This window comes from Perissodus microlepis, chromosome 16 (assembly GCF_051167445.1).
Source record: "Perissodus microlepis isolate ML-2025 ecotype Zambia chromosome 16, ASM5116744v1, whole genome shotgun sequence".
Classification (NCBI taxonomy): Eukaryota; Metazoa; Chordata; class Actinopteri; order Cichliformes; family Cichlidae; genus Perissodus; species Perissodus microlepis.
This window is the reverse complement of record NC_140476.1, coordinates 19704171-19721126: the sequence shown is the minus strand read 5'-3', so window position 1 is coordinate 19721126 and position 16956 is coordinate 19704171. Positions and strand designations below refer to the sequence as shown.

Below are 16956 nucleotides of genomic sequence, written 5' to 3'. Positions count from 1 at the left end.
GAGAGGGAGTGTTAGATTGCTAGTTTTAGAAAGATCCACAATTCTCAGATGCGGCCCTCTTAACTCAAGTGTCCGACAAGTGTAAGAACAAGTGGTTTACTCCACCCCATTCACTTTGTTTTAAGCACTCTGAAGGAAATGAGCAGCTGCTCAGCCCTTCTGAACTTATCAGCTATAATAAAGGAATAAAAGAAGAATGGAGGGAAGGAATTAAGGGTATAGTACAACAGCTAAGAAGAAAAGAAAGAAGGAAAAGTGGTGTGAAAAAGGGAGGTAGGAGGAGAAAGGATAAAGAGTGATTTAAGAGCAGAAGAAGAATGGAAAGATGGTGAAGTTTAATGTTAGGGAGTAATTCATTTAGACCATGTAAACACTGAAGTCTGCCCTCTTTCTCTGACTCCCACAACTGGACTCAGATACTTCAGTTGATTCAGTCCCTCTTCTGTTACCCTCCTCGCTTGTTTTTCTTGGACACGTTTTTCCTGGACTCATTTCCTCAGGAGTCGCATCCCTTATGCATGATACCCCGGAGGGAAGCGGGGCCCAGTCTGTGGACAGGGATGAGGGGCTCTGCTTGGAGGACAGAAAGGGACCTGAACTGGATACCCTGAGGAGGAGTCAGGCAGAGTAAATAAACATCTGTAGATGATGTTTAGATATCTATTAACGTATGTTTGGATCTCCTGGCTGCAGTCAGGGAGGTCCGCTTTTTGTAGCCCCTGCTGGAAGAAAACATCCTGCATCTAAAAAGCCCTTATGGCCACTTTAGATGAGAGCGGTTTTAAAATGATGCATTAGGAGTTAAGAAAGGGTTCACGTGGCGCAGCGACATGTGAAAAAAACAAAACTAAACAAAAGTCTAATGAGGCCTTTTACATGAGAACGTTACAAGCTTTGCTGCAATGGAGACAAGCCTCCAGCCAAAATTCTGAGGACATCTAAACTCGAACCCTCATGTTCTCAGCTGGTCTCCGTGACTCATCCTCTTAAAATGTCTCTTATGCTAAGACAAAGAAATGAAACAGAGGGATGAATACAGATGACGTTCGGAACATCGGTCATTTGTTGTCATTTGTTTTGTTTCTCATGGCTCCTCTTTGTTCAGGACAGAAGACCAGTTTACATTTGAATTAATGTGTTTAGACTCTGAGATAATTTCTGCATGCACATGGGTCCCTCTTTTGCTCTGCACGTGCATGCAAATGTGCCAGAGATCTGACAGCATCCAGTCCATACAGGGTATTGCTAATGACCACTGGTTAGACTGTGTGAGTGTGAGAGAGAGCTTGCATGTGTGCTAAAGGGTGTATGGTGAAGATCAAGACTTGAGAGAGGAGGAAGGGGGGGGGGATCTCAGGCTGAGAACAGAACAGCCTGGACCTTGCGCTATCCCAGGGGTCTCAGGGGCCCGACACCTGCGCCATTGCCTCATATATAAGGAATGAAACGTCTCCAATCTGCGGTCCAAGCTTCGTGTGTGTGAGCCGGACACAGCTGCAGTCTGTGTGTTTGTGTGAAAATGCATGCGTGAAAGAGCAATATTGGGTCTGCAGTCTTAAACGAGGTGTTGCCCTCACCTCAGAGATCAACCACCTGTGTGTGTGCGTATCGTGTGTCTGCCTCACTCTGACCGCATGTCTGCCACTAATGAGGTCCATCACGGGTGTGACACCCCTATAATCCCACTGTTACATTTATCACTATGATTATAATGCCATTACAGCTTCCACACAGTGGACTTCCCAAGGTGCACCATGAGTTTATAAAACTTTAGAAAGGAAAAGTCAATTTCCTCAGAAACGCTGCTGTCTGATAACGTCTAACCCCAGGGCACAAAGTTATGTACAGAATATTTAATTATATTTGCAGTCTGAGAGGCCACACGAGCGATAATAGAAGCAAGAAAGTTATTTTACCCCAAAGTTGACATGACTGATAAATAAAAATGATAATAAAACATGTTACTGAGAAATCAGGTAGGGTACAAACAGCAGTCATAACTTCTAATCCTAACCAGCGCAGGAATGATTAGATGAACATATCTGTTGCTTGGACAAAATGGGCATTTTCATGATGCTCTAACAACATTATCTAGGGGGAACGCTAACATCTATCAAAACTCATAGTTATTAAGACATTTAATGGAAAACTGACAATGTCTGCTACACTACTCTGGTATACTGGAAATGTTTTCTGGTAGGTCTAAAGAGGAAACTCTATCGAATGGCCATATTATATACTCACCAATCACTTTGTTATGTACACTTGTTCAACTGCTCATTAACTCAAGTATCACATTAGCCAATCACATAGCAGTAACTCAATGCATTTAGGCTTGTAGACACGGTTAAGACTACCTGCTAAAGTTCAAAGCGGCAGAAGGTTGATTTAAGTGACTCTGAATATGGCTTGGTTGTCAGTGTCAGAGAGGCTCACACCAACAACGGTTGGTCAGAGTAATTCTGAAACTGCTGGTCTACTGGGAATTTCCCACACAACCATCTCTAGGGTTTACAGAGACTGGCCCAAAAACGACGAAATATCCAGTGAGCAGAAGTTCTCTGGGAACAAATGCCTTGCTAATGCCTGAGGTCAGAGGAAAACTGCCAGATGTGTTTAAACTAATAGGAAAGAAACAGTAACTAAAATAACCACTTGTTACAGCCAAGTTATGCAGAAGAGCATTTCTGAGGTCACAACTTTGAAACAGATGGGCAACAGCAGCAGAAGACCACACTGTGCCACTCCTGTCAGCTAAGATCGAGAAATTAAACTGAGGCTACAGCACAGGTTCACAGAAATACATGCATATATGGATAATAGAAGATTAGAAGATTTGAGAAACGATGGCTGACCTGATGAGACCCTGGTGCTGCTGCAACATTCGGATGGTAGGATCCGAATTTGGTGTAAACAAAATGAAACCAAGGAAACATCCTGTTTTGTATCAGTGGTTCAGGCTGCTGGAAGTGTAACGATGTGGGGGATATTTACATGGCACACTGTGGGCCCCTAAGTACCACCTGATAATCATTTAAACATCACAGCATACCCAGGTATTATCATCACAGTGTACCTGTCTTCTGATCCTGCTTCCAGCAGAATAATGCACCATGTCACAAAATTCAAAACATCTGAAACTGGTTTTGATGCGTGGCAGTGAGTTCACTGTACTCAAATAGCCAACACAGTCACCAGGTCTCAGTCCAGTAGAGCACCTTTGGGATGCGGTGGAAAGAGAGATTCACATCGGGAGTGCATGTTATGATGGGCTCATCCAAGCCAGTGAGTTCAAAGTGAAAGATCCCAGGTTTGATCCCCAAAGACAAAATCCCTGAGGGTCAGGAAGGCTACTTGGGATAGAAATCAAATATGCTAGCTTAGCAGTCTGGTTTGTGGACAGATGCTTTCACGCTGCGTGGTTCCAGTTTTACATTTTTTATGGGACCACGAAAACCAACTTTTTGAGCACATCAGCTCTTCGTCAGACTGGAGGACAGATGCTCGCAACTTCTTCTGTCTGAAACAATATTTTTGCAGCTTTCACGATTTTTGTCTACAGTAAGAAACATAAACGTTTGCTCACATTTGGAAGTCTCCCGCCCCCGTTTGAGTGTGTTTTTTCATGATATTTGGAAACGTGTGAGTCCACTCCGAGCCAGTAAAATTGACTGTGTTCATTGGATTGTGCGTCCACCTGCTTTAGATCTCAGAGAACAGAAGTTGGGCAGGAGGAGGTTGGAACTGGCACGACTATTATCCCATTAGCTGAATAACACCACTCTTAACTTTTGTTTGGTTTTGTTTGGCTAACCAAATCTACAGTTAGACAAAGAAAATCCTAAAAATAATTGTTGTAACCTCTGTGTATTGTGTGTATGTTTTAGCTTAATGGATATAGCATTTTTCATAAATGTTATGAGAGCTTATGAATAGTTAAATACTAACAAAAAAAGACGCAGAAATAGAAGGTTCCAGATCTGCTAAATTAGATTTATAGTCAAACTCCCAGCTGTGATCTTGGCCCTGGCTGACGTGGCGGTCAGCCAGTCAAATAACTATCAGGGATACCCATGTAATCCTCAGGGTCTCATTCTGCACCCGCAAAAAAATTTCCAATTGGCCAAGCCCAGAGTCCAATTTGAACTGAAGAATGGAAGTTTTTTTTTCTTTCTTCATTTTCCCACGTGGGAATCTAGCACCCGCTGCCATTTCAGCTGCATTTGGTGGATAGGGCAAAGATCCATGCATGTGTGTGTGGTTTACTCACTTAATAGTTTATTACATAGGTTTACGGTAAATTATAGCAATTTGAGAGCCTGAGTATGAGTAAAGGATGGGAATGTACCTTGACCTTAGGTTATAGGGGGGGAAAAAGTACTCATATATTACACAACATTTACACAACCACTGAGCACATGTTGAAACACCGCTATGTGGGGCCAAATTTCTCACATCTCTAGTCTGCGCTGAAAAACATGTATTTGTCTTAGAAAATGTTGTAGGAATAAATATGAAACTACTTGGAGGAGATCTAATTGTTTCCTCAGCAGCCCACCCCCAGTGTAGGTTTCACAACAAGGCCTGATGGAGAACACATGGCATCGTTGCTGTGACCCAAAAAAACTGGTCACATTTTTCCTACAGCCCTGAGACCTTTCATCGCCAACCATAACAATTCCTGACCCCGCGTTCCTATCATGAGATTGCAGTCCAGACAGATGTGATCGTGGTGCGAGTCTGAATGTCCTTTTCAGTGTAACTCAGCAGGGGATGGACGGCACCGGAAAGTGTCCACTGGAAAATAATCAGGAAATTGTCCCAAAACTGGTATGAGGCTTATTTCAAGACACAAAGTGACTCTAATGTCCAAAATTTTAGAAAAAAGGGTGAAAGTATGCTGAAGTTCACAGTTCCAGCACCAACATGAAACAGAATATCTCAGGGTAATTTGTCCTTAGGTATACTCAAACCATGTGTTGGCTGGTGATAACACAGTCAAGCTACAGATGGCAACTAAAAGAGCACTAGGAGGGAGTGTCTTCTTACCAAGGCCAACAACCTACAGTGAAAATGAATTTCATAAGACTGTGATTTACTTCCATGATGAGGAAACATGACCTTTGAATGAGTTCAGTTTGCCAGAGGTTTTATGCATCTGTCCAAATAATTCCTAATCCTTCTGTTGTTCCCTTCTCATGCAGCGTAGATGGACTTTCCAGTGATGACAGAACAATTTACTTAAATTATTTAAATTTATTGAAAAAGTGAACTTTTGAATTCAGACCGAGGCAGAAAAAAAGCAGGATTTCTTAGCTTGTTTACTAAATAACTGCCAATAGCAGATTTTTCTGTCCTGTAACAGAAGTTACAAACGGACTGCAACTTAAGAAAACACCAGCAATAAGAAAAACGCTGCAAAAGCACACAAAACACAACAGAAATAGCAAAAAAGGAAACAGAAATAGGAAAAATGAAAACAAAAATAGGAAAAACCAGATTTCCAAAAGCACAAGGGAAGTGTTTCTGGGGAGACAATAACCCGACGGACCAGTTGCAGGAACCCAAAACATGCTAGGTGTGTTTTATCATAATTCATATAAAACTGACGACGGATTTTTAGGCTAATAGTTAGACTAACACACTTACCTCTCATCTTTTCTTTCCTCACAAAACCGATAAAGCGCCTTGAGGCGACTGTTGTTGTGATTTGGCGCTATATAAATAAAATTGAATTGAATTGAATAGGTCCTCCACTTCTTTTAAGTGTCTCCCAGCGCAATTCTTAGCATATTTTGGTTCCTGCAACTGGTCCGTCGGGATTATTGCTTCCCCAGAAACACTTCCCTTGTGCTTTTGGAAATCTGTTTTTTTCCTATTTCTGTTTTGATTTTTCCTATTTCCGTTGCTTTTGCAGCGTTGTTCTTATTGCTGGTGTTTTCTTAAGCTGCAGTCTGTTTGGCCTCTCAGGGCCAAAGTTACTATGTACATGTGCTCAAGAATAAAAGCTGGTAAAGCTTCAGGACAAAGTCAAAAATGAACACTCTTGCTAGAACACAAGGAAATATTTAGATTTCTTCTTGGAATTTAGTACATAGTTAGATTTACTACTGAAAGGTAAACTGTTCTGTTAAGATTGGACTCTTTCTCATCTTATCTGTATTTATTAGTATACTATATATAGCTGGTCACTAAAATAAAGGGGTTAGATGTCCTTTATTTTATGTTTTTCTCCAAACGGTACATTTTCACGGCACCATTATGGAAACAAAGACATGTTTTTTAGGTTTACGGGTGATTCAGAATTGGCTGTAGGTGTGAATGTGAGCCTGAATGATTCTCTGTCTCTCTGTGTTAGTCCTGTGATTAACTGATGACCTGTTGAGGACGTATTCCACCCCACCGAGACTCTGAATTGGAAAAAGCGGTTAAGAAAATGGAGGGATACATGCAAAAGAAAAAGGCTGACGTGTTGGGAATGGTTTCCTACAAAACACAGGATATCTCCAGGATATTTTATTCAAATCTGTCTTGTGTAAGAAATAAGAGGAGGACAAAGAATAAACACTGACTTTGTGAAACATATAGGCTGAGACAAAAACACAGTCACAGTCAGTTTTGATGCCGCCCTGCTTAGCAGAGGCTCGACACAGCTTCAGTGTGCATTTACAGGCACCTCTACTTGTCATTAGAGTTATCATAGTGAGAAAGAACACTAAGAGGTGGGTAAGTGCACCTATTTGTTTTCCATACTCATAATGTGAATACATGCCGTTTGTAATCGATTTCAGGTAAGAGGAGCAAAGGGTTTGAAGTGGGAGTATATCATGTGCAAATTTTTCAACATTTGTGAATCAGATTTGATTCCCATCATGTGAGTTTCACACACAGAAATGACTGAAATTAAAGTTATTTTGTTCCCTGCCTCTTTTTTTTTTTTTTTTTTAAAGATAGTGGTTTCAAAATAAGTAGCAAAAACCTCCCTTTTCCCACATTTGCTGCCAACTGGCGAGACTCAAGGAGGACTCTGTCACTAAGGAATCGATCAATATCTTCCTCACTGCAATACTTTTTAATTTATACAGGTATATGAGTAAGTATGCGTCAGTGTTGATGTTTCGCCCTGCCTTTATGTATGTGCACAGTATGTGTACACGAGGCCCTCCTTTGTACACAATAGACATCCCATTCCTAAAAGCAGTTATCTTCCCAAAATGTGAGAGTGAGACACGTTTTAAGGCTCCTAAAACTGGACCCCGTCTGGGTAGAGGACAGCGGGTCAGTAAAAAACAAAAACAAAAACAAGAAGGAGACATTTTTGTTTTTGCAGACCCAGACAGAGACTTGGTTAGACAAATATGATTTGATCTTGTGATTTTCATTACGTGAATTATAGACCGCATGTTTCGTCCTGTTCGTTGTCCATCAGAGTTCTCTTTCTGCAGTGAAAGTTCGGATAGCTAATTCTGAATGAAACCATCATTTAAAAACTGCACTTTGTTTTTACTTGCCTTACCCTTGTCTAATATTAAAATTTCTTTAATGACCTGAAACATTTAAGTGTGACAACGATGAAAAAACTGGGGTCTGGATTATTTTGTAACCATGTGTCAGCTACATACAACAGGCGGTTGTTGTCTGTTTGTCAGGCTCTTTCACACAGGGCACTCGCAGCCTGTGATCCCTGCTGAATTCCTCTGTCCAAGAATCTTAGGAAAAGAAAATCCTCCCATCCAAGAGTTTTAGTGATAGCAGCAGGTTTTTGCTTCCCTCCCCTCCCATCTACTGCACCATTACTCCACAGTTAGTAGCTCTTTCTTTGACAAGGTCAGGGCCAGTGGAGAGGGACTACGGGCATGGATGAGGCTCCTGATTGCAGGTTTGAGGAAAAACTGCCATTACAAATCATGTAAGAAGCTACAGCATGTTACTAATATATACTGGAAAGATGCCTCTGCCAGTAAATATGCTCATTAACTCACCTCCCATATTCTCCATTTAGACAGTCATGTTTGATCTGTGTTACTGACCACTGCTGAAAAATTCAGCTCTGAGAGCTCAAATAGAGTTCATAATTATGTAAGTTCAAGAGTTTATTCTGAAGACAAGGTGCAAGAAACACATCCTTGCTTTTACCATGAAAGTGTGTGCAAATGTCATGATATTGAGGAGTCACAAAATGATGATGATGCCTGCAGCATTCCTGTCAGTGGCCATCCCTAAGCAGACAGGAAAGTATAAAACAGGCTCGGGTACTAGATTAAGAATGTAGGTATGCACTTGTTTTCATGGAACGAGGAAATCTTAACCATTTATAGATGAAACCAAACAGAGACCAACTTGTTCCCACAGACACAGAGGGCGTCTATATTAAAAAAAGATCAGTGGACTGTCATTGTGCTCAGTTTCCTCAGAACATGTCATTTCCTTTCCTTCTTTAACGCATAACAGTGTTTCTTATGGTGGAAAGGACACCATGTCTCCCAGCATACTGCCTCTAATGGTTTCCAAATAGTGGCTTGTCTTTTTTTTCTTTTCGATGCACGTGTTTCTCCATGTTCATCCCTCCCAGCACTAAACATATCAGTGATCTGTTAAAAGTGAGCATGTGTGTTCAGTTTCTAATGTCATCCTGGTTCTCCAGGCATTCGAAACCATAAAATGGATTCTTTATAACCCCAACTAGCTTGCACAACTGCTTACACCTTTATTTGATCACACTGTGATTACACTTGTGCTCATGTTCCTCGGTTATAAAGCCAAGTCTTGGGAATTACTTCAAACACTTTGCGGTCCTAACTTATTTCCTCATTACTACAATTTAGGGTACTTATTTGCCTTTTTATTACCATTCTCATGACTGGAAATGAAAAAAAATCCACTAATGACGCAAAAGAACAATGAGGACTTTTGGAAGCACGCCGTCTCCACTCTCAGAAAAGCCCTGAAATTAGCATATTTAGTCTCCACCAAGAATCTCTTTCATTCTTTGAGTCTCTCTCACGCTCTCTCTGTCTCTCATGTCTGTCTGAACTTTAACTTTATTGTTTCCCTTTTGCATTGCTTTCATCTTCTGTTTTTATCTTAAAAGATAGCATCTAAAACCTCCATTCTATCTGAAGGCCGCCAGATGGCGATAGTTATGGTTGGAAGAAGACTTCTGCTCCAAGGGAAGTCTATTGGTAAACGGTTTTCTGATGCAACTTAACACTTTCCTGCTGAGTTTATGGGCTCAGTTATTCATTTTGGATCATACTGAATGAAAAATTAAGTAGTTTTTTATAAATTTAGTCAACAAGTTTTAAAATATGAGGATTATGTGAGGTATAAAACACACACACAGCATGCAGTTTCACAAACACGTCCTGGTTTGGCAAATACGATGGCGTACAAACGTTACCGAAGCGAGGCTTTGCCATTTGTTTAGTCCTGTGATAAACTCTGAGATCCAACTTTTATTTTCTTAAAACTAGAACACAAACAAAACTGATGTCACAGGAGAAGTTGGACAAAAAATGATTCTGTTCCACTAACGCATCATGTTGACGTAAATGGCCGCCATTTCTCTGTTAACAACCATCGCCCAATCGCGACAGCTGTGTGAAATCTCAGCCAAAGCAGACAGCTGCACAGGATGAGTCGGACCCATTCAGTGAAGCGCTCTTCTCCATGACTTACCTCAGGGGGAAGTTTTCGGAAGAAATGTTTTTGGAACGAGATGCAGGAGGGAGAAACAGATCTGAGGGGACCTACCTACGTTAGTTTCTAGTGTGTTCATAAACAAGTGCAACAACTGGGGTGAAGCAAAAACCTCTGCAACATTTTGGATGTGTTACAATATGTACAAAACTCTTCGAATTTAGGAAATTTAAGCTTTAAATATGCATAAAACAAACACAAGGACAACGTAAAATGCCTGTGTTCTTGGAAATGGAGTCTAGTTTCCTCTGGCTTAGAGACCGCTTGTCTTTGGCGAATGTTTGTGTAGTTCATCTCTCGCAGACCAGGATGTCTGATCTGTGATATTTTTTCTTGTTTTTACAGCCAAAGCACAAACTATGCCAAGGAAGGAAAACAACTCACTGTCTTAGCACTTACAGCAGCACTGGATAATGACAGTTTTTTCCTTCGCTCCTGGTTGGCACAGTAAATCAGTGAAAGACAGGAGGAAGCCAAAGTGGTCTGCTGAGCCCATCGTCAGACTTATGAATCCTTCAGACGCGGAATGTGGAAGTTCCCGTTCTGGCTTCTTACAGGCTTTCCTGCATCCACAGCAAAGGTCAGACCGACTGTAAAGCTGGTCTGGTAAATTCTTAGTGGATGCCAAAGTCAAGTTGCATGAAATTCCTGTTGTCAGGTCCTGTTGTCATCTCCCTCAGGAGGTGTTCTTTATCGCAAGGGGGAGGTTTTACAAGTCTGGATTTTCAGTTCCCGACTTTATGTGGTAAATGGTCTTTACCACATCAGAAAGCTAAGCTGGGACATTTATGGATCCTACGAGCAGTCTTCGGAAGAACAGAGAAACAAAAGGAAGCTGGCCAGTTAATCATCCGGAAAGTTCGTCTTTGAAATGCACAAAAATCCGAAATGTCTTTTGAGTATTTAAAAATACGTTCATGGGCAGGATGGTGTTCAGGGACAACTTTAACAGGGGGGTAAATGAAGAGCTACATTTATGAACTTGAACACACTTGTGTCGCTATGATGGATGTGGGTGAACAGAGCCCAGGACAGAGATTTGAGTGCACATCTGTGGTTAGGTGAAGGAGACAAAAACACTTAACTGAGATTGGGAAATACTGTGGTTTTGTTAGTAAAATGATCTCAGGTCACAGTTCTCAACCAACAGATCCTTGTTTGAGGATCTCCGGATGAGCTCAGTATGTAACTAAGATTTTAGAGGAATATATGTTGATTCCTCTCTAAGCTTGTGGAAGCTCAGATAACCCATGAAGCACATCTTTACATCCCACTTAATCCAACTGTTTTATTATTGAAAAAACTTTTTTGCAGAACAAATGAAATCACGTCTCTTTCAACACCCAAATATGTGTTTTCATTTGCTGTGGAAAGTAGACGCTGGTTTTTTCAAAGCACTGATATTTTAAGAAGGTAAAGCCCCTGGTGTAATAATCAGAAAGCCATCTGATGATTTGTGCAGCATGTGTCAGAAGCAAAAACAGCATTTAGTCATGCAGAAACCCCTGACACGCTCTGAGCGTGTTATCTCAATGTGTTTAGTCTATGTCTGTCTCTCTGATTTAAAACCCTCTCTCATTTTTCTCTTTTGCTCTCCCTCACTTTAGACACTTCTTCTTCCTCTCTGACCTTTTCTTTCACAGAGGTTAATGATGTGAAATTCAACTCTTAGACTGCAAGAAAGGGTGATAAGTATGTCAAACTAATGACTTACAGCAGTGCAATCCTCCATACGGTGAAATAGTCTTAATAGACTGATTATCTGATATGTTAACTTTGCATTGTTGTGACACTTTGATTCCCCACAACATGACTGGAAGGCTATGATCAGGCATGACACTGATGTTGAGTTGAGCTGGAAACAGTGACCACCTCACATGACACAAGGGTTATTACCCCATCGTGGCTGCTGTGCATCCACAGCACCCAAATATCAGGCTAACCTGATATTTATTCAAAGTTGAATTGATGCTTGTGGTCCAATTAAAGGGAACTTGCTGGGGGTTCATTTACAGCCCTGATTGTCACAGGATTCATAGGTTAGAGAAAATCATATTTATTTTATACTGGCCCCTATGCAGCCTGTCAGTTCATCTTTTCCTGAGACTTAAATACACCGTCATGTGTGATCATGGCCTTAAATGGTATTCCAGATTGAAAAGCAGCTGGTAGAGCTGGTTAACACTGAAGATAAAAAGGGAAAAGACAGAAACAGAGACAGAGAGGGAGGGAGAGAGCGGTCTTTGCAGAGCTACTTGGAACAGTAGTTAAAGTAGGAAACTTACCCTGGCACCCTTCTCTGGGAAACATTTACAGCCTCCGCTGCAGTCTCTTCCACCACAGGGGACATTGTGCTTCTTCCCACCCTGCAAAAAAACAAAACACACACAAAAAAAGCCCACATTACATATTGTGCACTTCAGGTGTGACTATCTGTGTTTGTGTACGCTGCTGATCACACCAGCACCTCTGTTATATCAGCACGGATGACTGTGTATACTACTGTCTGCACAGTTGTGTATCTAAGTGTTTTCTGCAGAAAGGGTATTTTGGAAATGGCTCGAATGAGTCACAGAGGACATTCATTCATAATGGATGGTCGTCTGTTTATGAGAAGAAAAAAAAGAAGGAGAAGAAGCTGGGTCCAGTCACAGACGGGAACAATCTGCCCTTAGATGTCTGCATACCAACCAAACCACCCACCATCACAGGCTCATCTGTCCTAGACATGACACAAGCACAACACAGACCAGAAGAAAGAAAGTGAAAGTAGCCACTCCCCAGCTTTGCCAACCCACAGGTCAGAGGTGGCAAGACCCTAAGCTAACTGAGAAAGCTTGAGGCATTAATTAAGTCAGAGCTGAGGCTGATACAACTTCACATTTATCTTGTGCTTTGAATAAAATCCCCATTCACGGTCTAATTCGAGCACATATTGCCTCTGAAGCAGAAACATTTGAACTCCCGACAAAACCATGAACACAACATAACATGTATAGAACCACATCTCAAACCTCGATACCTCAAAACATGTGGACTTAAAAAAATCTGCTCAATTTGAGATCACTAATTCAGCTGCTCTTTTTATATATTTTCAAGTTCATTTGTGATGCCTTAAAGCACCCAGCACTGCTTCCATTGAACTATATAATATGAATAGAGCAGTTTAAAATGTTCCATTAAACTTCTACCCAGCAAGGCTGAGAATAAAAACAAATCAAACCAACACAGAAGGCTTGGTTGCTGTATTAACTCCAAGGTAGCAATGTTTAGGGAACTAGGGTAAAAGGCCATTCAGTGGCATTTTAGTAGCACATACAGATGTTACAGAAACTGCCATGTAGCTGATGTATTTCATGACGTCTCACACTCCCTACCTACGTCCTCCACCCACACACCCATACCATAGCCTGCTTAGGCCTCAAATGCCTCAATATCCCCCCCTCTCTGTCGTAAAAAAAAATCTAAATGAGCACTTTATGCCCACAATGGCAACAAAGTGGCAGATAAAGAATCAGAATGATTCTCCTCCTTAGTTTGACAGCCGATCCCAGCAGCCCTATTTACAAAGGCCACATTGAGACCTTGTTCATGCACAAAGACCTTCTTTTACCATAGAGGCATCGTCCTTTATTGGTCCCCTATCTCCAACAAAAAGACCCTCTTCCTCTCCCTTATGGAATGCACAAGGCTGCATTTCTTTGTTAACAATCAGTGGATCTGAGGAGTTCCTTTCAAACCACTGTTTGATGCCTCAATGGATTTAATTTAGCCTGCATGTGGTGTCAGACTCCAGCAAACTGCATGCTTTCCTTATGCCCCACATTTCATCTGATTATTTGAAACGCAGTATATCCACATCAATCAATCCCATGCAGAGGGATTACCTGTATGACAGGAATTTTTTTTTTTTTAATTTTAGGAAAAGAGACATGAAAAAGGAAGGTGATTTCAATCAGAATAAGGATGTAACAGAGTCATGGAATGACCTTTCTCCACATTAGGGTGGAAGTCCAAAAGCACAGACAATAGATTGCGTCATCTCCAGATAGACTCACAAAGGAATGGGTCCCATATAGGCAATTACACATTGTGGAGCAATGCACTATCAATTCAACCTTAGTTTACAGGCTCAAAATAGCTGATGGCCGTTTCAGCAGAGGACAATGGGATTGCGCTACAATATCCTGTTTTCTCCACCCACAGTCACAATAACCCGCTGTTTGTCAAATCACCTTTTCCATAGCTTTTGCACGCCTTGGAAACTGAGTTCATGATAATGTGCAGGTGCATTTGTTTGCATCCGTTCAATCCCACTCGAAATAGTGGAACAATAACTCATCATATCATAAAATACTCAGACATGCTTGTCTCAAATCATATTAAGAAAAAAACAAATGCAACATACTTTCACTAAACCAGTAAGTTGATAGCAACGCTATCCCAAAGTGTGTTTGGGCTCACTGTGTTTGGACACAGCCAAGCTGGCTCTAGACTTGCCTCTAAAAGTCATGTGCTTCCAAAATAACTGTGGTGTAGTTCATTTGTTTTTCGAAAAGCATAAAAGAAGAAGTGCAAAGCATGAATTTGTTGTAGATTTAAGTAATATTTAAAATCTACTACTCCTACTGCTGATGGACATGGGATCTTTTTTAAGAAGCAATCGACAGAATATAGTAGCACAAATAGTAACATATGAAGACAAAAACCAACAATTCCCTATTTACCATATGAAATGTTGCACTAGATCACACCATATCAGAAAAGTAACGGATAAATCCAGACCACCATGCAGCATGGCGTACGCATGGAGAGAAATGATCTGTGTGCCGTTCCATCACCTTGAATTAATGAGCAATCAAATCTGATAAGCACATTAATACATATTAGTGTCGAATGAGTTCTTTGATGTTACCAAATAATGTCATCCCAGTGTCGTAAATGGTTAAAAAAAAAAAAAAGGTAAATGGCCTGTATTTGTATAGCACTTTACTAGTCCCTATGGACCCAAAACACTACATTCAGTCATTCACCCATTCACACACACATTCACACACTGGGGATGGCAAGCTAAATTGTAGCCACAGCTGCCCTGGGGCGCACTGACAGACAGTAAGAAAGACAAATTCAATTCTGATATATTTTACAGCAACAATTCACTTCAAGCAACAGTCACCTCAACGTTGTTTATGTTGTTTGGCATAGACCCAACAGTATTAGAAAGAAACCCCCCAAATTACACGACCCCGTATGATCAAGCAGTTGGTGAAAGTGGGAAGGAAAAACTCCCTTTTAACAGGAAGAAACCTTTGGCAAAACCAGGCTCAGGGAGCAGCAGCCAGCCACTGTGACTGGTTGGGGGTGAGGGGAGGAAGAAGCAAGGAAAGGTAAGAATTTTTCAAAGCAAATCAGATATCAGATATTGGATCTACACATGATGTGTTGCTGAATTGTGTTTTGCAAAACACAATTCGAGTTACAGTAATGAACTATGTTGGACTGGTGCAGAGCAGCTGGTGGTGTTCATGGCCATTTTAGGTGGCATCAAGGGTAGCAGACCTCGGGGTAAATTTAAGATGATAAAGTTGGTTAGATTCACTAACTTCCTTGTCGATCTTTGTGTGTCTATCTTTTACAATTGCTTTATTGTGCCTAGGGTTTGTTGCGGAAATTTTGCTTATCTTGTTTAATTCAGCTCCACAAAGACCAGTGAGCATCAGAGCGCCGATCAGCTCATCAGAGTCTGCACACAAAGAAAAACTGACTGGTTTTCGTTATAAGTAACTCCTTTACTGTAATCATAAGTCTCACACCCAGGCATGATAAGCAAGAATGAAACAGAAACAGCTCTGCACATTCAAAGAGCAAATGTCTCTCATTAAAGAACACATCAATTTTATTCCTTTTTTCAATTCACAAAATGGTTTCAGAGTACAGATGAAAACCTCTTCCCATGCCTTTGTTATGAGTGCTGTCACACAACAGCACATATGACATGAAACAATTCCCATGAGCCACAGCGGTTCCCTGAGACCCGGTTTACTTTGATTGGTGATCCGCGGCTTCTCGTTTACAGTATGACTGCAGTCATGATCATCTTTTATGTTCTGTGAACTGCTTTCAGTGGTCTGCTCAGCTTCACGATTACAATCACGTGTGTAAATGTAAACAGTGGTTCCACAAAAAAGGACGCCCTCTTAAGATATAAATGAAGTTCTGCATTTGTTTATAACACTCAGACCACACACATATGAAAAAACAAAAGGTTCTGTCTGACCGAGTAGTAACAGACAGTTTTCCACTCCTGGTCCTTTGTCTCTATGTGCCAGCTAATCGATTTACTGCTGCAAACAGAGCCCGACATCTTAACGTGACATACAATTAAGAGATCTTTCATCAGGAGTAAATGATCAATTTGTGCTTAAAGAAACACATTTAGTAAAAGCCACTTGCCTGGTGTCCTGAATTACCAACACTCAGTACCTTAAACCAAATTTATAAGAATAAATAAATCCATATAACTTGGATCAGTCTGGAGCCACTGATGGCTTATTTTCATATGTAGATCAAGTTTCAGTGAACAGAGCTTTAGGGGTGAACGTGCAAAGCTGCTGTGTTCATAAAAATATTTTTTTCTCTGACGAAATTTGTAGTTCTTGTTGCCTCCCTCTTCTTTATGGAGACTGCAGAATTGCATCACTCTAATTGTGCACCAACTCCTTCAAAATATGTGAAATTAGTGAAACTGAACCAGCTGGGTCAACATCACCCTATCATGCTCATGTTTTTCTCTCATACTTTGGCTTGGATTATTACATACACAGTATTTTCAGAGGTATTTTCAGTATTTTAGCCTATTTTCAGAGGCTCAAAATCAACTGGATAGTTGACCGATGAGCAGTTTCATGGCCAGGTGAAGAGCTGAATCTGATTGTTTCCTGTTCCCTCATTATTTCTTAACAAATGAAGCAGGTAAAGGACTTGGAGATGATTCCAAGAGCTGGACTTTCATTATATCAGGTTTTTACTGGAATTTTTGAAAAGGTCCAAAAATATATAAGATCCAAAAATAGCCAATATAATACTTTTGTCAAACATCTAGGAAATAAAGCTGAAAGTTTGCACTTCGGTCACATTTTTAGTGATTTACAATCCACTGTTGTGGTGTGTAGAGGTCAAATTTAAAAAAATAAGTCATTCTCCAAACCTAAACTGTAGGTAATGTCTATGTGGCTTTTATACATAGTCACTGCACTT

At 40.8% G+C, this 16956-nt stretch overlaps 1 protein-coding gene across 3 annotated transcripts in view; it reads right to left on the bottom strand.

The window, feature by feature from the left end:
* col4a2 (collagen, type IV, alpha 2) overlaps nucleotides 1-16956 on the bottom strand; it is a 59912-nt gene that overhangs the window by 26878 nt on the left and 16078 nt on the right. For 2 of the 3 annotated variants that reach the window (XM_084954918.1, XM_084954921.1), the window contains exon 4: nucleotides 11985-12065. In XM_084954918.1, coding sequence (XP_084811044.1) covers nucleotides 11985-12065 — 81 coding nt within the window. Of the gene's footprint in view, nucleotides 1-5649; nucleotides 5808-11984; nucleotides 12066-16956 lie in introns of those variants that run through there. The other variant, XM_084954922.1, reaches the window with a different exon arrangement.